We start from the raw sequence: 22662 nt of genomic DNA, 5'->3' as shown, positions 1-22662 counted from the left end.
TGTATAAAAAATTCACGAAAAAATTGTAAATAGCTTTTTGTATACTACGCTAGCATGAAAGCGTTCATGGCGGGTTAAGATAAAGCATTCGCTCTACTGTTAATAGCTTGAAGATATAATGTTACCAATTAATAGTTCTTTTGCTGTGAGAAAATTATTCGTTCTCTGATCAACTTCTTTTAAAAGCTGACACCAAATCATTCGCGTTGTTTACGGTCTAAAGATCATTCTAGACGCAAATTCCGCGTTCAATTATTTACGTTGTGCTCCCCAAGCTCTAATTGCTGACAAACAACAAGTTGTTGATACTGCGCCTTCGTGATCGACGGACAAATTTGATACTTACTATGTAAATTTTCCAATTTGAACTGCTATTTTGTGATCAAAATTATTCTATATAGACACCCGACAATTTGATTTGTATAATTATGATAGTTATCAACTAAACGCAAACGATAAGTTAGTAATTAGTTTGGTGAGCCAATGTCGCTTGGCAATTATTCGACGGGTAATTCTGGCATCGAACTTCGCAACAGACATGCAACTGGAAGTATCCAGTCTGATCTGAGTAGATCCCAATCAATTGATGATCATTATGATTTCCTGTTCAAAGTGGTTCTAGTAGGGAACACGGGAGTTGGCAAGAGCAACCTGCTGTCTAGGTTCACCCGAAATGAATTCATGCTGGACTTCAGGACCACTATAGGTAGATTGTATTTTAGTACATTTGGTGGCATTTGTTTTGACATCGTGTTTGTGACCGAGCAGTGGTATAGGAAGGTTTTGAGAAAAAAACAGCCCAGAGATTAAAAATTTCGACTGGAAAGAGAACTCTGTCTGGAAAGTCGCTCAGCGATATTGTTTTTAATAGCCGCCCTCATCTTAGCAGGCTATTATAGCGCTCCTATTTTTTTACAATCCAAGAATTGGATTGTATTGGTGCTCTGTCTTTTTATACAATTCAAAGAATTTGAATTGTATTGGGGCGCTGTCTTTTTACGACTCGAAGAGGAGTATTGGAGAAGTCCTTTTTTTAATCAATTTTATTGGAGTGGTTTTTGAAGCGGGAAATGAAACGCGTGAAAAAATTTGGAGTGATTTTGGGGCTGAACAAAAGTTAAGAGCGGAGCGAAAAGAGAGTGGTTTTTGTTCATACCGCTGTTTTTGAGAGAGCGAGAAATTTAGATGTGTGAAAAAATTTTCTCTAAGCGAGCGAATATTTTTTGTTCACGTGCGGCTTTTAAAAGTATTTTTTTGCAACTTTTGATGGTTATGAGGTTTGATTATGATATTGTATTAGTTTTACGCTTGTTTTGATAGGAATTGAAGGTTTCAAGTAGTTAATTCTGAGTTTAATGCTAATTTGGAGAGTTTTGATCAGTTTTGCTGATTTTTAGACGAAATTTGATGATTTTTTGCCTGTTTTTTTTGTATTAATGCTTCAAGTGGGATTTGAATAGAAGCTTGTTACTTAAGGAATATTCAGCTACCAATTGACTACAGTTTTATTGGTGTAAATCATTCTTTTCTTCGGAAAATTGACAGAAAAATTGACAAGTTTCTTAGCCTATTATGACTTGCCCATATTGTTTTGCGAACTTTCCATTGCCCTTATTGGAAAAGAATTTTACTCGGCTTTATGTTTCCTTGTAATATTAAAAAAACCTCATTAATTTTTTCTAGTTTTTTATTCAATTTGTTTTTGAATGCCGTTTCTACTCTTCCTTAGATTTTTATGGCGTTTGTGGAGGTTCAACGTTCACAATAGTTGTTCTAGGTGTGTAGTCAAAAGTATGGGCAATTTTCTCCGAGTCGTTTGCGGAATTCTTCCGGCTGTTTTTTTTAAGATCTGTTCACACATTTTCATGATTTTTGAAGTCAAATTGGAGTAGTGATTTTGGTCACGCCGAAACAGGAAGTGGAGCAAAAAAGAGAGTGGTTTTGCGACTTGAAATTTTTTGCTCTAATTTCAAAGTAGAGTGAGAAAACGGTGTTTGAACGAAAATTCGCTTTCTCGCTAGTGGTTTTTTGTTCACATGCGGCAATTTCACTTTGATTTTTTACTGTTTTTCCGGTTTTTTTGGTCGGATTTTGTTTCTAAATGATTTTCGCAATCCATTCTTAGTCCGCCCTAGGTCTAGTTTTCTGTTTTGTCATAGAAATTTCATTGAATTGTACGTCAGGACTTGTCCTGCTATGTTTTTTTATTTTTGTAAGATGTTTTCACACCTGTTTTCATGACTTTGAGCTATCAAAACGAGATAAACAGGTAAAGCTCAGTGGGGACCAAGTTTCATTAGAGGCCCGCGTTTGGTAGTCCCTCAAGTACTCAGAGTGGTGAAGCTACTGGGAAGGCCGTTATTCAAGGTTAAAAGGTCATTATTGGGGAGTTTTTGAGCCTAAATTAATGAAATTTTTAGCACCTTTTCGTCATTTTTTGGATTTTTTGTTAGACCAGTCTGAAATTGAGGTTTATTAAAAGTGATAAAGGTCTTTTTCAAGAAGTAAATGCTTTTTACGGCCACTTTAAGCACTATATCTATTGCTACTCCAAACATAAACACGGTAATTCATACTAACTTTTTAAAATTGTTTGAAAATTTTTGTCATTTTTTTAGTTGTTCCAGACTTTAATGTCAAAAAAGCTCCTCTGGGGTTTAATAATAGGTTATTGCATAGTTTCTGGTGGTAATGAAGTGGTTTTAAACAGTGTAACTTCAGGAATTTTACCAATTTTTCAAAATCAAATTTGGTTGTTTTTTCAAATTTTCTTACATTTATAGTCATTATTCAAGTTTTCCAGCCCCAGGGGGCAAGAAACCTCATGTAGGGTTTGCTAACAGTTTACTGAAATTATTTTTTGGCCATGGAATGGTATTCAACATTTAAATATCTTTTTACCAATTTTTTGATAAAGTTGCAATTTTTTCTTTAAAATTTTGAAATTTTTGTTCAGTGGCCAGGGAACCTCCTATAGGGTTTGTTAGTATGTTACTACATAGTTTCTAGGGGCAATAAAATAGTTTCCATTTTTTTTAAATTTTGCAATTGTAGGGAATTTTTTAAATAAAGCTTGCAATTAAAAATCTTCGATTGTTTTCAAATTTTTCGATTTTTTTTTGTCCTTCTCTGATTTTAGCTATCTTTACTGGCCAACGAAACCTTTTAAATGTTGTAGACAGTTAACAAAACGGAACTCCAGAGTCAAAAAACTTTACAGCCCTATTTTTGGAAATTTTCTTTAAATTTTCTCTTCTCAGTTTCTTGATGAATTTGTCATATTTGTCCAGTGTATCTAATTTTAGTGTTAGATTCATCTCTTTCAAGTTTTTACGTGAGTTAATGAGTATTGTGAAATGAGTCATAAATGGCCTTCAAGTTAAAAGCTTCAAGGGTTTTAGCAATGATCGTTTTTGGTTAGTTGGTTCGATTCTTTTAAGTGTCTCAACTTTTGAGATTTTGTCTTGTTGGCTGGGATTTTTCAATTGATCTGCTGGTCAGGTTCATTAGGTTTGTCTTTCATTCAATTAATTGGATTGTATTTCAGGACTTGTCCTGCTATGTTTTTTACTTCGTCGAACAAAAAATGTTTCGCTTTACTTCATTTTGCCGCTTTTTCAACATTTTTCGTGAAATCTTTTTGACTTCTCTAGGCTAGGTTTTCTCTTCTCTGATTCTGCTAAAAGTGATTTTGAACATCAGTTGCTCAGCAAATTAATTCAAAATGAACAGATTCAGTATAAAAAATTGAAGTCAGACATAGAAACAGGATAAACCCATAAAGCCCAATTTTAGATGCCCGCTATTTGAAGGTCGTTCCTATAAGTATTAGTTACCTCTCTCTAATACTTATTGGTATTGATAGTAGCTCCTGTAGCCTCTCTCTAAGAAACAGAAGTATGTTCAACTACGAAATGCCATCAAAATAAATCGGACTTAAAAAATGTTATTGTACAAAAATCGTTTTTTTTCAATATCTATTCTTTCAATCCCAATCATGCTTATTGGAATCAACGGTGGCTATTTTCCGGCAATCTGTCGGGTATTTTTCAAGCTTTAATAGCAGCTTTCTATACTAAATTACATTTTAATTACTCTCAAACGAAGTTTGTAGCAATTATAGTTCCCGTGATTTTTATGCGATTTTTAGCTTGGCCGATTTTTCGTCTGAGACTTTCAAATTTTCGTCCTCAAAAGCCGGATAGACAGGTAAAACCTGGAGGAGAATAAGTGGCTGATCAGCTCTCTTCGAGCCTTACTAGTCTCCAAGTATGCGATTCGTTTGAGAGCAATTCGCCCGGCGTTAGTCGGTTGTTATTACGTCACGGGTCAATTGGACTAATGAGTTAACTCGCCTTATTAGGACAGCGAATTCAATACCTTATCAGGTTAATGTATTATGCCAATATTTAGTTATAGGCACTCTGAGCTTCATTGCAAATCTTGCAAAATTTTGTAATAATCTCTATTATATCTTACACGTTTAAGCTGTACTGTAGCGATGTGCACCACGTGATTCCTGAATATTATTCAATGCTAGAACTAAAAAAATAGAAAACTTAGGAGATAAATCTAAAAATTTATAAATGACGAATGGATATAAATTATATTACTGGTAGCTTTGTAGCATCTGCATTTAGCATCCAAATAAAGAAATCATCAAGTGAGAGTTTGATCGGCAAATAGGAAACACATTCTAACTTATCTTAGCAAAGAAAGATCTAAGCTGGGTAACCAATGCATGCTTCCACCCAGCTAAATGTGATTGATCTAAGAATCATGCATGTTATTCTACCAGTTAAGTTCGTACCGATCAACAGGTAAACTACTCGACTTCTGATTTGAAATTCCGGAAAATTCCCTTGAAATGAAGAATACTGACGGAAATGTTAAGATCAGCCTTTTCGTAAAAAAAAACGTGTCAAAAAGTTTTGTTGATCCACCTCTTCCTCTCAAACATTTTTGATATAATTTAATAGCGGCGAAATGAAAACGATAAAAATTCTAAACAAATTATCTAAGCCCCGGTTTATTTTGTAACACTACAAAAAGGCATTCTTAATTTGGATCACTAAAAGAGCTAAAATTTAATAAATATTTTTTAAAGGACAAAAGTGAGCTGCTTTATAAATAATTTTTTAAAAAGCTTTCGGCATTCATCATCATTCATTGTGTCAGAAAATGCTTAATACATGCCAAGTACTGTTAACAGAGGAGTTCCAAAATCAAGCTCTTGTGTTTGCCAAAATGTAATTTATGTACGAGTATATTGGTATCCACTAAAACTTTTGATTTTCGCTTAGTTTTTTCTCTACCCAAAAAGATTTTAAAGCTTACAACTAAAAAAGAAATGTGCACTATCAATTACTCAAGGGTCTGTTTTAGAATCACAGTCCAAATAACAGATGTGAATAGAATTACCTAATTTATCCAATTTTCTTAAGCGAAAATAAACAAATGTAAACCCCGCCCAATAAACTCATTGAACTACCAAAGGACTTACTGCTCAAAGAGAGTCAAAATAGACCAAAAATTTTAATCTGACAGTGTAATAATTGCGTATAATGGCGAAAATTGTTCCCGAGCAAACAGTTGACCGTTACCATCTGTGAGAAAAAGTTGAATTTAAAGCTGAAAACCTTTTTTGAAAATGCCGCAGTTGATTAAAACATTGCGTTCTTGGCAACAATTTTTATGCCATAATTTTCTCGCTCTATCCGAGAACATTGTAGGCACAAAAATTTTTATCTGCCTCTTCCTCTACCTGTCAACATGTGACATTGTATCAGCAGTTGTGTCAACCAAATCACGTAAAATTCACGCGCGGCAGTTTTTCTTGTTTTTTGCCGGCTGAAAAGGCACGTGACCAATATTTCTCATTGCATAAAATGAATGGAGAAATGAACGAGCCATTTACTGAGCACGCGCCATTACATAGTAATTCATTATGCAAATAATGGAACGTGCTTCTGTGGGGTGCAAGTAATATGCACCTACTAAGGGGGGGGGGGGGGCACAAACGAATAAAATCTTATTTTTGTCTCATACTTTGATTGACGATTTAAATTGAATAAATTTCCAACCAAATGTTCTAAGTGAATTTATACAACTGAAAATAGGAGACTTGAGAAAATAAATATAATTAACTAGCTGAAATTCGAAGTTGGGCCATAAATTTCGAACTATTTTTCTGAGCCTGAAACTCACTCATTTTTTGTGAAATTTTTTCTGAAAAAAATGAGAACTTTGATAGATCAAGGTGTATTATCTTTTGTGGGATATTCTTTTAAATGAGCAATTTTCTATTCGGCAGCATTTTTGTTGCGTGCTGGTGTGGAGTTGACAATAGAGGTAAACATTCGAACTTTAGCTTTAATTTTAATTTTGAGCTAATACTCAGCATCTACTAACGTTCTTTGTGTCATAGAGTGTTAATGAAAATGGGGTCTCACGAATTATTCATTCTAAAAGGCAACTAGCCATTTATAATACCAATCCCATTTTTTAGAGTAGCAAAATAATTAATTTTGTCTAAAAGGAAGAAAAAGACCGCCTATTACTACTAATTATGATGTTTCCTTTTTGAAATGTGACAGTAATAGGCATTCCCTAAAGGTAATTGGTTGCAGTTAGGTATCCGTATTTGGTCGTTGGGGTGGGGTCGTTAGTGGTTGGGGTCGTTGGTGGTTGGGGTGGTAGTAGTAGTATAAGTGTTTAAAGAGCGTCAGGAGAGAAAGGTTAAAAATTTGCATGTGTGTATGTGTATGTTTATTTGTATGCATTTGTGCATGTGTATGTGAATAAGTAAGTGTGTGTGTGTGTGTGTGTGTGTGTGTGTGAGTGTGTGTCTGTGTATGTGTGTATGTGCGTGCGTTTGTGTGCAAGTGCGTGTCTTTATATGTGTGCGTGTGATGGAAGAGGGAGGAAGTGGAAAAAAATTATTGTTTTTGGTTTTATAGGCTACATTTTATTGTCCATATAAGGAAAAAAAATGACTGCAGAAAATGATTATATAGATCATTATGTTTTCTTTGAGAACGTTTTTTTAATTGAGTATTAAATTTTTTTGGAGTCAATAAACAGTTGAGTATAAGCAGCTCGGTTGACTCATAGAACAAATTTTAAATTTGCACCAATGTGTGAAAAACAAAACCTAGATAGGACAAAAGTCAACTTTTTTCGGACCACATGTTCGGAAAACAATAAACGAGGCGTTTAATCTAAGATTGTTTTTAAAATAAATATATGACAAAAAATGTTTGAGAGGGATTGGAACTTGACGTTCAAAAGCGCCTTACGCCGCCTTCCTGTTTAAAAACATCGCTCGACTTTACTTCTTTAACGACATCGCTCACATCAAATTTGCTGCTGCTCTTTAGTGTACAAGTTACACCACTTTCTACCTCGCTAGCCTGCGTTATGACTTTGAAAAATCAGAGCGAATTTATATTCTGAAGCGCTTAAATGGTCATGCATATCATCAACATTGATGCCCAGTGGATTATTTGCCATATGTGCACTATTTACCATCTGTGCCCAGTACTGATTCGACATGGTTAAGAAAAGGCATGCAAGTATTCAGCCATAACAACATCAGAAATCATGAGGAACAGTCCCGATGTAACGAAAACTGAAAGATAAAAACTGATTAATTCATACTAAACCATTGTATTCCTTTATTAATTCAATTATCAAATCTATCTTCCAAAGTTCTTAAGGTGGCCAAAGTAACATTCTGGCGCCCAACGAAAGAATGGAAGGAATGGAAAATTTCCTTCTCGAGAACTTTTTTTTCTCGTGATCAGGGTAGAGAAGGAAATTTTAGACAAAGACCCATCCCAACCAACCCAACCCGAGGCAATTCATCATCGCCCAACCCAACAGAGTGTTTATATCTAGGACTCCCCTGATTACCTTATTCTTGTTTTCTTTGAGTCTGGTGGTTCGCCAGTAATTTCACCACCGTTGTTTTTTTTCGCACCTAGAGAATTTTTTCCGGATGTGATAACAATATGCAAGAAATTTCAACCATTTGGATTATTGCTCTGATACTGCCATTAAAAGCTTTTTTTCGCTATTGAAAAACCAGTTTTTTCGTACCGTGTGGCTCATCATAAATCTTGGTTTGTGTCCGGATTTTACTGGGGTTATTTGGTAGATTTTGGGTTTATCATTCTAGTATTGGTAGTTGATGGTATCCGTTGAGGTTCGGTAAAGTTCAATGAGGTATCGATAAGGCCTTGTAAAGTGCGGCAAGTTTTGGTAAGGTTCGGTAAGGCTTGGTAAGGATTGGTCAGGCGTGGCAAGGTTCGGTAAGTATTGGTGAGGTTCAGTAACGCTTTGTAAAGTTCGGTTAGGGTTGGTAAAGTTAGATCAGGTTCGGTAAAGTTTGGTGAGTTTCAGTAGGTTTGGTAAGGTACTGTAAAGTTTGGCAGGGTTTGTCAAACTTTGGTTAGGTTTGGTAAAGCCCGGTATTGTTTGGTGGGACCCGGTAGGGTTTTGTAATGTGCCATAAACTTTGGCAAGATTCGGCAAAAATTGGGTAAAATTTTGTTCATTAGGTTTGGTAGTTATTTGTTAACCGGTAGTTACATAAACAAGTTTTGGCTCTGTCATTTGTTAAGTTGAAAATGCCTCTGTTAAGCCTCTGTTAAGTTAACAGAGGCTAAAACAATTTCAAAGCTCTAGCTCACCTCGACAAAACAGAGTTAATGGTTCTTACTCGAACCGGAAAATCAACCAGATTTAAACATCAGGTAAATTCTACAAGATCACAAACACTAGCAATGGGTGAAAACGAAGAATCCTCTGTTGATCCTCATTTGAAACACATTTAAAAAAAGCTAATGTTTGAAAGCGAAATTGAATCTTGCATCGAATTTTTTGTATCAGGAATCGATTCCGGGGAGGCCACTGAAACTCTAGAAAAAACATTGAGTGAAATTAAAGAGCTGCAAGAGAAAATCGACAACTTTGTTCAAGAGCTTTTGGACATCTCACCATCAGAAGACGCAGATACGTTCTGTTTTCAACTTAACAAACTAAAATTCAAGATTCGAAAAACAACCGTTTCTCTCCGCAAACACAAGAAAGAAACTCAAAGCGCAGAACTAAGCAATGTTTTGTCAGGCAATGTAAGGGTAACATTTGATAGTAGCAACAGTAACCCAACAATACTGAACGCTAATAGGACCTCTACATTTTTTCATCGTCAGCTGTGAGCGAAGTGTCAGGTTGACTTGTTTCATCGGATTCTGCAGCGCCCGCTAGCTCAGTTCAATCCAATACTATTTCGCCACCGGCTAATATGGAGTCCAATGGTTTCTCAACGGCTACTTCATCTGGAAATCTTGTTCACAGTGCCTTGTCTTCGGAACCGTTTCTCACTAATTCAAGCAATAGTTCAGTCAAACAGGACACATCATTTCACATTTCGAACAGCAATCCATCATCGAGATTCCTTCCAAATCAACAATTCTCAGATTCGCGTCCGCTACGCGCGGCGTCAGCTTCCGCTACACTCGGCTCTGCTTCATATCAGAACCCCATCTCCATGTCCACTTGTTTCCAAAAATCTGTGCCTAAGTTGCAGACAACAGAATTTGATGGCAGTCCGCTCGACTGGATCCAGTGGTTCAGCGTTTTTCAAGCCACAATAGATCGCTCGCCTGTCATTATCAGAAAAGATGATACATCTTCAATCGCTATTAACTGGAGAGGCAAAGTTTTTAATAGATGGGTACGGCTGCAACGGTGGCCTGTATGTCCCAGCGTTGAATCGTCTTGAGGAACGCTTCGGAATCCCAAACCGGATGGTAAATGCCTTTCTTGATAAACCACCTAATCTGACTGTACTTGAAAGTTATACCCATTTTTCAGCCTTTCTCCTCACCCTAGTTGACACATTTCAACAACTTGGATTCAATAACAACATCCATTCTACTACAATTCTCAATCAGGTATTAGGAAAACGTCCGACACCAGTCCACCTGGACTGGAACAAGTATGCCCTCGAAAAGTTTCCACTCCAGCCGTCTCCTAAAGACCTTTCTGAGTGGTTATCAACCTACGCAAAGGCTTGTAGAGATTTGCCAGGGCCAATACCGGTAACACAACTTAGCCATGGAAGATCAAATTGTGCTCATAAATCATGTTTCACAATAATCAAAAACATTTTCCTGAGGCTTCCCATATTGTTGAACGCAATATTTACATGGAAGATTTGTATATTCCACCGACGACATTGAAAAGGCCGTAGACATAATGTGCAGCACTAAAGCCTGCCTGTCTCTTGGGGTTTTAACCTCACCAAGTGGAATTCTAATTCGGCTGCATTTTTGCTACAAGTCAATAGTTATCAACTTTTAAACATGAACGAAGCTGCACCTCAAATTCAAATGGTCCTCGGATAACCGTGGAATGCAAAAACAGACACTTTTGTAATCCAGAAAAAACTGTTCAAGAAGTTGCCTTTGGATAACACTATGGTAACGCAAAGAAAACTTCTGTTTGTTGCATTCTTTTTGACCCTCTAAACTTTATAACACCACCCACCATCCGAGTTCATAAAAGTCTACAGGCCGCCTGGAATCATGGACCAAAGTGGGACAAACCATTGAACCTTAAAGAATTTGCAGATCTAACTCAACTGCAAAATGAACAACCTGACTTCCGCGAAGTTTCAATACCTCGCTGTTCATTCATTAAAAAAGCAATAAAAGATACAGTTCTCCGTACATTCTCAGACGCGTCGGAGTATGCACTCTCAGCAGTTTCGTATCTTAGGATTGATTACTTGAATGAAATTGTTCAAGTGAAATTCATCGTGGGAAAACCCGCGTAGCTCCAATCAAAAGAATGACAATTCCAAATCTCGAGTTGCAAGCCGCCGTCTACGCAGCTCAGCTCGCACAAATCATGAGAGAAGAGCACGCATTCACACAAATGAAAAAGTGTTCTGTTCCGATAGTAGAACAGTTCTTTTTTGGCTCAGAATCCCAGAGATGCGTCATCGTATATTTGTTGCTAACAGGTTTGCGAAGATACTTGATGTATCAATAGCACATGACTGGAATTGCATCACCTCGGCTGACAATCCTGCCGATGATGGCCCAAGAGGCTATGAAGTTAAACAGTTGAACTGCAGTTCTCGATGGCTTAATGGCCCTTTCTTTCTACACTTACAAAAAAGTGAAGGGCCAAGTCAGGACATCTTGAAAGCACGAAACTCGAACGTTCTCATCGTTCATGCGTTGCAAACCATTATGCACTCAGCAAATAAATTTCCTATCGATTTTGCACGATTCAGCAATTGGAATTGTCTGGTTAGATTTCCAGCATACTGCTTGTTCTTCCTCGATTGTTTGAAAAAAACAGAGCAATTGCTTATCGCTCAAACATCACACACTGGCTTACAAGTACCTCATCGGCGTTGCTCAAAATCAGAACTGGAGACGAGATTTTGTCTTTACGAAAAGGCAAGGCGATACCTCCGTCAAACCCTCTAAAGACGCTGTTCTTTTGTTAACGGAAGGAATGATCTCCGCGCCAAAGGCCGGCTGTCTAAGGCAATGGTCTTAGAAGCTAATTGCCATCCGTTAACTTTAGACGGGGTTAACCCAATTGTTAATCTCCTCGTCAAAAATACTCTTGTAGTGAATTGTCACTGTGGTGTTGTACAAACATTTTCCTTTCTAATGGAATACTATTGGATTCTGAAATGCGCACTGTTGTTAGACAAACAGTACGTCAGTGCGTTTCCTACCAAAGAATGGCCCAAGAAAATAATTCACCTTCGATGTCAGATCTGCCCAGTGAACGTTTACCGCTCCAAAATCTCTTTGCGTTTGCAACGACAGTTCTGGACTGCATAGGTCCTTTTCCTATAAAACAGTGTAGTAAATCTGCCAGCCGTTATATGCTTCTATTTTCCTGCTTAGTTGTAAGGGCCGTTCGTTTGGAAATTACTGAAAGTCTTTCTACAGAGTCTACAATGAGTTGCATCTGCAGATTTATTAGCCGCCGCGAAAAACCAAAGATAATTTTTTCCGACAACGGAAAATTTTTCATCGGCTCTTGTTCCGAATTGAGAAAAAGAAAAGAAGCTCTCAGCTCCTCGCGAGATTTCGCATCTAAGCTCCACATCTTAGATGTAGATATCAATCGGAAACTTAAACCCCTCTAGCTCTGCAATTTGGCGGCAGCTGGGAAAGATTATTTCAAGTTTTCAAACTCTCCCTCTACAAATTCATTGGCTCAAGAACGCTAACAGACGAAACGCTGTTGACACTCCCATGTGAAATTGAATCCAACATGAATTCGCGACCATTGACGGATGTTTCTAGCGATATAAACGATCCAATCCCTTTAACGCCAAATGAGTTCATTTTGGGTAGACCCTCAATCAATCTCCCTTCAGGAGTCTTCTCTCAAAGCAAAGTATCATTTATTAAATTTTGGAAAACATCACAAATTCTAGCCCAACATTTTTGAAACCGTTTTATTAGAGAGTATCTCCCTAACCCTTTTGAAACGCTCTAAATGGCACAAAGTAAATCAGAAATTAAAATTTCACGACTTAGTCTGGATTTTGAAAGATTTCACGCCTCGTGGTCTCCGGCCTCTAGCAAAGGTAATAGAAGTGTATCTATGCTCGGATGAAGTAGTTCGGTCAGTCAAATTAAAGATTGTATTCTGTGAAAAAATCCGCCCTGTTGTCAAGTAAAATGTCTGTAGTGTAAACTACGTTCATATTCAACGGACAAATTCACATCATTTTAGCACTCATCTTCCATAAATTCCTCCTGCAGAAATCTACTATCGTTAATGTGAAGTCACATCACTTACTTGTTGACCAACATACGATTTGAAAAATCCAGCACATTAAGGGTCCTTCACTCTTGAGTAGGTACGGTTAGGTACAGGTAGGTACAGGCCGCGACAGGTCGGAATCTCGTTTTCGCTCTGTGTAGAAAGTTGCTACACCGCAGCAACCTCCGCTTTAGTCTTTCGCTTGTGTCATAATCTTCGATTATTACAATTTTTTGCCTTTACCGCTCCGTCAGTTAGAAACGCCGATTTAAAAATGATTTGCTTTGTTATCTTTTGTAGCCATCTTTTTCTCCCCTCAGTTATTTTCTTTAGAATTATTTATTGGCTACAAAGTTTCTACCTAACAAAGCATCGTCTTTACGGAAGCCGAATATTCTTTGCAACCCTGCAAATGGGGTCGTCGATGTCATCAACATTGATGCCCAGTGGAATATTTGCCATATGTGCATTATTTACCATCTGTGCCCGATACTGATTCGACATGGTTAAGAAAAGCCATGCAAGTATTCAGCCATAACAACATCAGGCGAAGAATCTAATGAAGATCAGCCGAAACAGTAAATGTTTACTGTTCTTTTAAAAAGTATTTAGTTTCTCTCAAAAAAAGAGGCACTTTAGAACCGATCCAACAGTGGTCTAATAATGTGCTCTTTTTCTGTATCATTTTTATTACTGTACGCACTAAATAACTCTTTATGTGTTTTGAAACCGAAAACTGAACAATTTTTTGTTATGTAGTTTTTTGTCTGATGTAATAGTAATATGCCTTTTTTCGCATTGACACTCGAGCTACTTTCTTAACTTAACTCACTGTAAGCTTTCGTGAAAAAAAATGTATCCAACAAACTCAGCATAATTTCTTCAGAGATCAACTGTAATGACCCAGCTTCTCGTATAAATAAGCTTATAAAGTTATTACTTCGCGGATGCATTAGAGATTTGGTAGCACGTAGGTTCGAGTCCTGGGTCTAATCCTCTAGCAGTAACTTGGGTTAGCTAATGCCACAGTCGGGTTGTTGCAAAAAAAATTCATTGTTCTGCTCTGATAGTGTTATTTTAAAAGAATAGTAAAATAACTGCGCAGGTGTGGAGTTTGCAACGAAAAGCATCGAAGTGCAGAGCAAGAAAATCAAAACCCAAATCTGGGACACAGCAGGTCAAGAGAAGTTTCGGGCCATCAGCAGTGCCTACTTTCGCAACTCCGTGGGAGCCATTCTGGTGTACGACATATCCAAGTTCGAGACATTCGATGCACTGGAGAGGTGGAAAGCAGAAATAGACGACTTCGCTCCTCAAGATTGCAAGGTTATTCTTGTTGGTAACAAAGTAGACTTAAACGGGAGTCGAACCGTCGCCAAAGCAGACGCCGAGGCTTTCGCTAAACACAACAACATGCTACATATTGAGACAAGTGCTTTGACGTCAGAGAATGTGGCCAAAATGTTTCAGACGTTAGTGGAGGACATTTATAACTCGCAATTTAGATCTGTTACTGCAAGTGTTGCAACGGACAATTCCAGGATGGGGTCAATAAGCAAGCCTAAAAGTTCGAACGATGCGAAGTCTTGGTGCCGGTGCTGATTTACTTCCAACTTTTTGCTTTTCACTATTGAGAGTTGAAGAGCTTTTGGAAACATTTGCGAGCAAAGAAATAAGAAAGCTGATCATGATATTAAAGAGGCATTTTATGCAAAACTCGCTGTATGGCTTGCTGTGCAAAGGATAATATGAAATTTTTTAGAACTATAGATAATATTTTTCAAAAGTTGACTTTGTGGCGTTTCTATTTGTGCAGATTTTAAATTGCATGTTTCACTATTCTATCTTCTGTTCTTTTTGGAACAAGTAAATTTAATTTATATTTTTTAAATTGAAAAGTAAATTACTTTCATAACCAGCTGGTTAAAATTAACAAGTCAGAATAATATACAATCTAATTTTCCAGCATAAAGTTTCAAATCAAAATTTGAGGTTATGTGTTCTGCTGATGATAAGTTCTGAAGTAGTTAACGTTTCTTTCGAATAGTTTAAATTGCTGTGACAATCATGTTTTATCAGTATTTTAATTTTGTTGGCCATTTTTTTTCAAATTTCAAGGGGAAGTTCATTCTCTTTCAGAATGCATTTTCTGTTGTAGGAAGCCGTTGCTTGCTTTAGCCTCGTATGTTGTCGTTTGCAATTTTTTGTCACCAAAACTCATCCCCAGGATAAAATTATCAATACAAAATGCATTTTTTGAAAAAAATACTTCTTAACTTAGAAAAGGAATATTTATGTGATTGGCAGAATTTCAGAGTTCATTAGAAATCTCTTGACCTGTAAATTGATTTCTAATGTATTATACTTTGATTCAATAGTTAATCTGTCGCTCTATCCCTTTTATTGATGAATTTCTGTGATTTTTAAAAAATGCAATGAAAATTAATTTTGAGAGAATAAATTTCTATATAACTCTAAATGAGTTTCAAAGGCTAATTGATGCAGTACAATTTGTATTGATTTTTTTTCTTAATTACAAATTCTTAATTTTGTGAGAACTCATAACCCATAAGATAAATGTTACCATTCAAACAAGATGTAGATTACAAATCTAATTTCAACCAAAATTAAATTTTTCAGAAGATCTCATCAGTAACATAAGTTTAAAACCCAACATTTTTTTGCAAAAGAAATTTCTCTGTTTTAATCAATTTTGCACTAATTGTCATTTGAGGTTGGCCAGAAATTCTCTTGAGGATAATTCAAAAGAAAATTATATCATTTTCGTTGAATTTTTTGTTCTTTTACACTTCCATTAACTTTGATTACTAATTCGACATGTTTTTGTCCGAGACAAAATTTTTCCAATTCAGTCAAAATTTTCATCAGATGGTACTGCCACAAAAGAATTTTTCTCAGCTCTGAAATATTAACATTTTGTTAACGAGAAGCTCCACAGGCAGTACATCTGACTTCATACGAAAATCATGTCGGCTTTAAATGTTTTTGCACCACGAAAGCACTTGATAAACATTTTAATTGCCGTTTCAACGGCTGCACTAGAAATAAGATGCGAAAAAGCTAGTCATCTAAAAATACACTTTAAGGACTGGATCGATAATTACGCAGTAGCTTGCGAAGAATTGTCAGCATCACGAAATTTTTCACAGAAGACGTATCGATAGAAACATATGCTATTTTGGATAGCGGGAGCGACAACACACAAATTACAAACTCAATGGCAAAAGCACTCGGAATAAAAAACACAGATCACATTGCAGTACCAATTTCTTCACTTTATGGAGAACATATCAAAACATCAACCGAAGTCCTTCTGGGAATTGGATCACTCAACAGCACCCCTACCGGTGTACGCCACTTCAGCATCTGATTTTCAAATGCCGAATGTACCCCATGAGGTTTTGAACTCTATCTGCGCCGACTACGATTATCTTAATTACATCACATTTCCCCAATTACGTGATAACAGAATAGGAGTTTTAATCGGAGCGGATGCCTTCATAGCAACAGTACCACTCAAATTCACAACAGGACCACCAGGAACGCCATACGGAGTCTTGACACAGCTTGGATGGACCGTTACACGACCAATATTGCAGAAATACAAGTCAACCAGTAATAAACAGGAAATCAATTACAACATCACGCTTTACAACAGAATAAAAAAACCCAGAACAGGAAATAGAGAACGACATGCTTCAAATGTTTTGGACAATGGAGGGAAAAAATTTGGTGAGCGGAAAAAAGACGTTGACAGCAGATGACAGGAAAGCTCTTGAAACACTAAAAGGGACGATAAGACACAACGGTTCTCGTTATATGATCGGACTACCTTGGAAAGATGACACAAAGCTACCGAGCAATTACTTTCTTACCAAAGCACAAATACAATCAATTGAAAACTGACTTCAACAGGAACCAGACTTATTTTGTCGTTACAACCAAACCATCGAAGCAGACATCGAAAAAGGATTTGTTGAAGAGACGCAACGTCAAGCCAATTTCATGAATTCACAACTTTGGTATCTCCCACCCCACGCCGTTGAACATAAAATGAAGAAAAAGGTAAGACGAGTCACAAAAGCAGCTTCATTATACAAAGGAGATTCAATTAACAAAGCTCTTTTGACCGGACTAGCTCTACTATGCAGCCTTGTTGGATTTCTTCTGAGATTTCGGCAGTACAAAATTGCAGTACCAGTGATATCGAAGCGATGTTTATGCAAGTTGCCATACGATCAGAGGACCAAGACGCACTCAGAGTTTTGTGTAACAAAGATGGAGAACTTAAAATTTTCAAGTACAAGAGACTAAAATTCAGTGCAACTTGTTCCCCTTCATGTGCAATATACATACTCCACAGATGTGGAGAAGATAACAAATTCAGCAAACCCGAAGCCTATTCAGCCATAAGAAACAGTTTATACATGGATTATTACATTCAAAGTTTCCGCGCAACCGAAAACGCAGCAATCGCAACAATAGATGTAAAGGATACGTTACAGAAAGGTGTCTTTAAGATTACAAATAATTTTAGTAACGACCCAAGCACCGTCATGAAAATAACTGCAGAAAATACAAGCACAGTGAAAGAGCAACTTATTTTAGGACAAATGTGGAATGCATCTTCAAAAGATGAAACTGGATGTCAAAAGCATGCAACAACGTCAATTGTTGTCACTCGCTGCATCTTTGTTCGATCCACTCTGACTCATCACGCCATTTTCTATTAGAATACGATGCATTCTTCAATGGATAGTAAAAGAAGGTAACAACTGGAATAAACAGATCCCAAGATAGTTCCAACACGACTTGCAGCAATAGGTAGACAGATATGAACGGATGCCAGAAATTTCTATTAGCAGATGTCTGATCCCCAAACCAGATGCTAAGCATGAACTTCACATATTTTGCGATGCATCAGGTACAGCAATAGCATTATACATTAGATCAAGTAGCGCAAAAGAAATAAGAACTCAATATGTTGTTAGCAAAGCAAGAGTTGCATCCGTTAAAACAACAACCGTCCCGAAGTTAGAACTTGAAGCAGCAGCTATGGGAGCAGAACTTGCTTCCTTTGTTCGAAGCGAAATGATAGTGCAATTTGACAAAATTCAATTCTGGACAGACAGTATGGCCACATTAGGTTGAATTAAATCGACAAAGCACCACCAAGTTTTTGTAGCAAAAAGAATTGCAAAAATTTGGCAATTTCTCACTCAGAACAATGGAATTTTGTACCTGGTAAAAATAACCCTGAAGATCACGGAACAAGAGGACTTTTCTTCACAGACTTGAATGAAAAATGGCTGTCAGCGCCAGAATTTCTCCTAGAAGACCCTGTTCCAAAATTTCAGAGAGATCAGCAATTTACAGCGACAAACATTTTACGTGCAGAAAAAGCAGATACAGTTTTTGACATTAACAATTTCTCCAGTTGGAATAAACTTATGCGACGAACTGAAACAGTGATGAAAGCAGTCAATATCTTCGAAAACGACCAGTCACAAACAGTTATGAAGATGCACGACACCATCTTTCGAGACAATCAGAGCATATAACCTTTTCTGAGAGCATAAGTAACCTTGAATCGGAAAATGAACTAGACAAAAAAGACAATTTATTACAGTTCACTCCCTTCCTGGACAAAGATGGTTTATTACAAGCAAGAGGCAGATTAGGGCACGCTAAAGTATCCTACAGCCACAAAAAGTTAATTATTTTTGATAGTAAGAATTTTATTACAAAACTAATCATTGAGCAAGCCCACAACAACTGTAGACATATTGGAACAGAGGTTGTCCGAGCACACCTGCAGCAAGATTTCATCATTATAGGACTAAGACGGTTTTTGAACGAAATAAGCAAAAGATGCTTGGTTTGCCGACGTTGGAGAGCGCAAAATAGTACCCCCCTAGTGGCCGATCTCCCCAGTTTCCGGTTCGCAGAAGCAGAAAAACAATATCCTTTTCTAAATGTTGGGTTTGACTTTCTCGGACCCTTTTACATAGAGCACCGAAATTGCAATTTGGGAAAACAATATGTATGCCTTTTCAACTGTCTTGTCACTAGAGCTGTGCATATGGAGGTTTGCCAGACATTGGACACAGATAGTTGTCTACTAGCGATCAGACGATTTGTATCGCAACGAGGATATCCCGAATTAATCATTTCTGACAATGGATCAAACTTCACATCCGCAAAAAAGATGTTGGATCTGAACAAAATCGGTGTTGAGAACAACCACATCAAGTCCCAGTTACAGCAGCAAAATGTTACATGGAAATTGAATCCACCACTAGCCCCGCACTTCTGATATGGAAAAGGCTAATTCAGTCTGCAAAACGCACTTTGCTCATAATTTTAGGCAGCCAGCAATTGAAAGCCAAAATTTTTCAGACAATTGTAGCCGAGACTGAAGGACTTCTCAACTCCAGGCCAATTACATATGTCTCCTCAGACAAAAACGACGAAGAAGCACTAACACCTAATCATTGTTTATTATGACGCCCTTACAGCCCGTCAGCACCGCTGACATCAACCAGCCGATCATTTAGTAAAAAGGAGTTCTCTTACACACAAACATTACTGAATCATTTTTGGAAACGTTTGCAAAAGGAGTATACATCACATCTTATCAGTCGCCCAAAGTGAAGAGAACAGAATCAAGAGAACAGAATCAAAGGAATTGAAAGAAGGCGAATTAGTCTGGTTATTGCACGAGTTCACTCCGAAAGTTATTTGGCCAATGGCTGGAATTGCGAAATGCCGCAATGGAAGGAACAGAAGAGCCCGATTCTTCGAAATCAATAGATCAACTGGAGTGCTGAACAGACCAGCAGTTAAATTAGCTAAAGTTTTACACAACATTTGAAACCATTAAGGTTTAAATTTCAAACAACATATTGGATATAAAGTTCCATTATCATCATGACCAATGTCAGTGCATCAAGTGTTGAATTCTAAACAATTTAAAACAATCGAGCACATTAAGAAGTCAACAACGTGGTGAAACTGCAAAACGAAAAGAGAATTTTAACTTCCTGAAATACGTATCTTCCCTAAAACTACAAGAATTTCAACTCAAAGTGTTTTTTTACCCTCAACGATAACATTCATCATCAGTTTTTCACTATTTTTTCTATTCGTCTGTTTCACAAAAGCTACAGTTTCCGGATTCCAATCCACATAGTTTCATCGACAGCCTTCACATCAACAGTGTTTACAGTATAAGCGGCAAACAATCTTCGATAAAACTTCAACGCTCACAGCACCCAAGAAGCCTAATAACTACGTTCACACATCCTTGTCATTCAACAACAGTATTCCAATTGCAACGCATCAAACGAAAACGTCGATGACCAACTTTCACCAACATATAGCCAATGTATGTGCCGCCCCGGAAGAGTGTACAACAAGTTTACACACACAAACACACACACACACTCAGGAAGCAAAAAAATGCCCTCAATTATGAGGACAGATCATCTTTACAGCTTCGACATTACAAAACAATCTTGAAATTACAGATCAGCAAAAGAGTAATGTAAACTTGATTGTCGAAATCTTAAATTGTAAAATACCACAAGAGTGTTCAGTTTTACCCTCATGCACGCGGCCCGGAGTGTTGAAGCACAAGCTTGATTTCCCTAATTTGTTTTGATTGATTGATGACTTCTGATTTGTATTGATTTGTAAAATTTGCGGGTTTTAAGTTTTACCCGCTTGTGCAACATAGCAATTCATTGTAATCTGGAAATCTCTTGTGAATAACAAGTAAACACAATCTACTCTATCTTCGAGAGTAACCTAAATTCGTGTAAAATAATTTGACCTATTCACTACAGCCTTCTTTTTTACGGAACTTTGAAAGCAATATTGAAATCAATAACTATTCTAAAGTTTCTGCAAAATTGTTTGTGTACAGTTCCCGACAATTGTAGACAAACTTTAACAAATTTGTGAAACTTCGGGAACAAAAAGTCGAAATGTTTTTCTTCATTGTCAATTCATTTAGTTTATCCTAGGATTTCAATTACAGTTCTCTCCACATCGTTGCTATTGCCAGTTGTACAATGAAAACCTACACCATGTACAATATAAATTAAATTAAATTGAATTTTTTTCTGGTATTTTTTCTTTGAGAAAATCATCATTTTTAGAACTGTTCTTTGTGGAATACCCTGTTTTATAGTATCAAGACAGAGCAAAATTCATTCAAATCTACAGTCTTAATTGTTATCAAAAATGTGAAAACAATTCAAGTTTTGTCTGATAAGAGTTTTTTGAAAAGCTTTATCCGCTTTTTTAAAGGTGAGTTTTTCAAAAAGTTATCTTGAATGCTACAAGTGATGAAAAAGAACAGTGAGTGGGGCCCCATTATGTTCTATAGCAGTAGTTCTTTTTGTCTTACTGGTCGGCAATTGAACTCCTTTTTCACTTCAATGTGGTTAAAGAGTTCAGGAGCTAAGTTTTTGCGTCAAAAAAATTTAATTTTGGGAAACAGTGGTATATGCAATTGACAGTGTCTATTGCGTTTTCCAGGACATCGTTTTGGATTTGAATTGCATCAATGGTTGCTTTTTTGACATAATACCATTGTACTTTGTTACCGAGTAAATGAACTGAGCAACAAGTAAAGCTAGGTAATTGTATCCAGCGAACAGTTATTGCGTCATTTTTTTTAATCAAGTAAGCCTAATGAAAAGATTAGCAAATCAGATTCGAGTATTTAAAATCCGTATTAACACGTTCCTTTTACGTAGAGAACTTAGAAAAAAGTGCAAATAACATATTTTGCGTTCAGCCTACTAATAAAATATACTGATTGCGCTTGTTTTAGACTAAAAATTTTAAAACTTTGAAAACGTATCGTTGACTGACCTGAGCCGAATATGGGCTCAGACATAAGTCCTGTTAATATATCAACTAGATTCGCCGATGCAATTTTATGTTGCTTATTGCTTTAACTTCAAGGAAAGAATACGCTTCGCTTTGATGCTCTGCATCAGTTGCCTTGGCGTTATGCCAAAATTGCTTGGATTTTAAGCCGTTGAGGAAAGTCACGATTTGTCTTGAAATAAAAGTGTTTACAAGAGTGTTTTGTCATCATAGCTTTGGCGCTGCTCAAAATTGGCCATCGAATTTTAATTTTGATGCGCATTTTAAGTACTCGAATCTGATTGGCTCATTTTATAAGCTTACACGGGTAGACAAAATTTACGCAACTTTCATGCTGCAAAGTCGTACTTGTTTTATTTACTCGGTAACGTCATCCGGCCCAGGGAAGATGTTGAGAGGACCTGGCAAACTGATTGGGAGGTTGGGAGAGCATATCAGGATGATGTGCGTGCGACGCTGTCGCAACGGTAATGGAGCTGCAACGGTATTTAACCGGAGCCGTGGAATAGTAACCCCGAGAGTTCTACTAAAACTAAGTCACCGGTCTTGATATGTTCCTCGGCAGGCGTCTGCAACTAGGGTTTACAAATCAGAGCAATTACATAATGTTAATGACAATGCATTCAAATTTCAATGAGTTGGACTGCGCACAACCTTACTGCTTCCGATTATCGAACTCGTCATCGCCAACGACTGCCGGACTTCTGGTTGCTTGGTTAAAAAGTAGGAAACGATTAGGTGTTATCGCACCTAGGTTGAACTGATTGGCACTTACGAGCGTTAACAGACATGAGTTTAGTGCGTGTTCAACAAGACAAAATTAGGTTTTCAAATCATCGTTGGAGAGGCCACGCGAACCGAGGGTGGTATACAGTACTGTTTAAAGTTTGGATCACCTTCTCACAGATGCCACACTGGTGTGGCGCACTG

At 37.1% G+C, this 22662-nt stretch overlaps 1 protein-coding gene across 1 annotated transcript; it reads left to right on the top strand.

Moving 5' to 3' along the window:
* The first annotated feature begins 67 nt into the window (after nt 1-67).
* On the top strand, nt 68-14909 carry LOC142337594 (ras-related protein rab-11.1-like). The gene is made up of 2 exons (XM_075386937.1): nt 68-706; nt 13916-14909. The coding sequence occupies exons 1-2, from the start codon at nt 484-486 to the stop codon at nt 14410-14412; spliced, it is 720 nt and encodes a 239-aa protein (XP_075243052.1). The 5' UTR covers nt 68-483; the 3' UTR covers nt 14413-14909.
* The last annotated feature ends 7753 nt before the right edge of the window (nt 14910-22662 follow it).

The sequence above is a fragment of the Convolutriloba macropyga genome, chromosome 4 (assembly GCF_964194025.1).
Source record: "Convolutriloba macropyga chromosome 4, txConMacr16.3, whole genome shotgun sequence".
In the NCBI taxonomy this organism is placed as follows: Eukaryota; Metazoa; Xenacoelomorpha; order Acoela; family Convolutidae; genus Convolutriloba; species Convolutriloba macropyga.
Note: the sequence above shows the minus strand (reverse complement) of the source record. Positions and strands in the feature narration are given on the sequence as shown.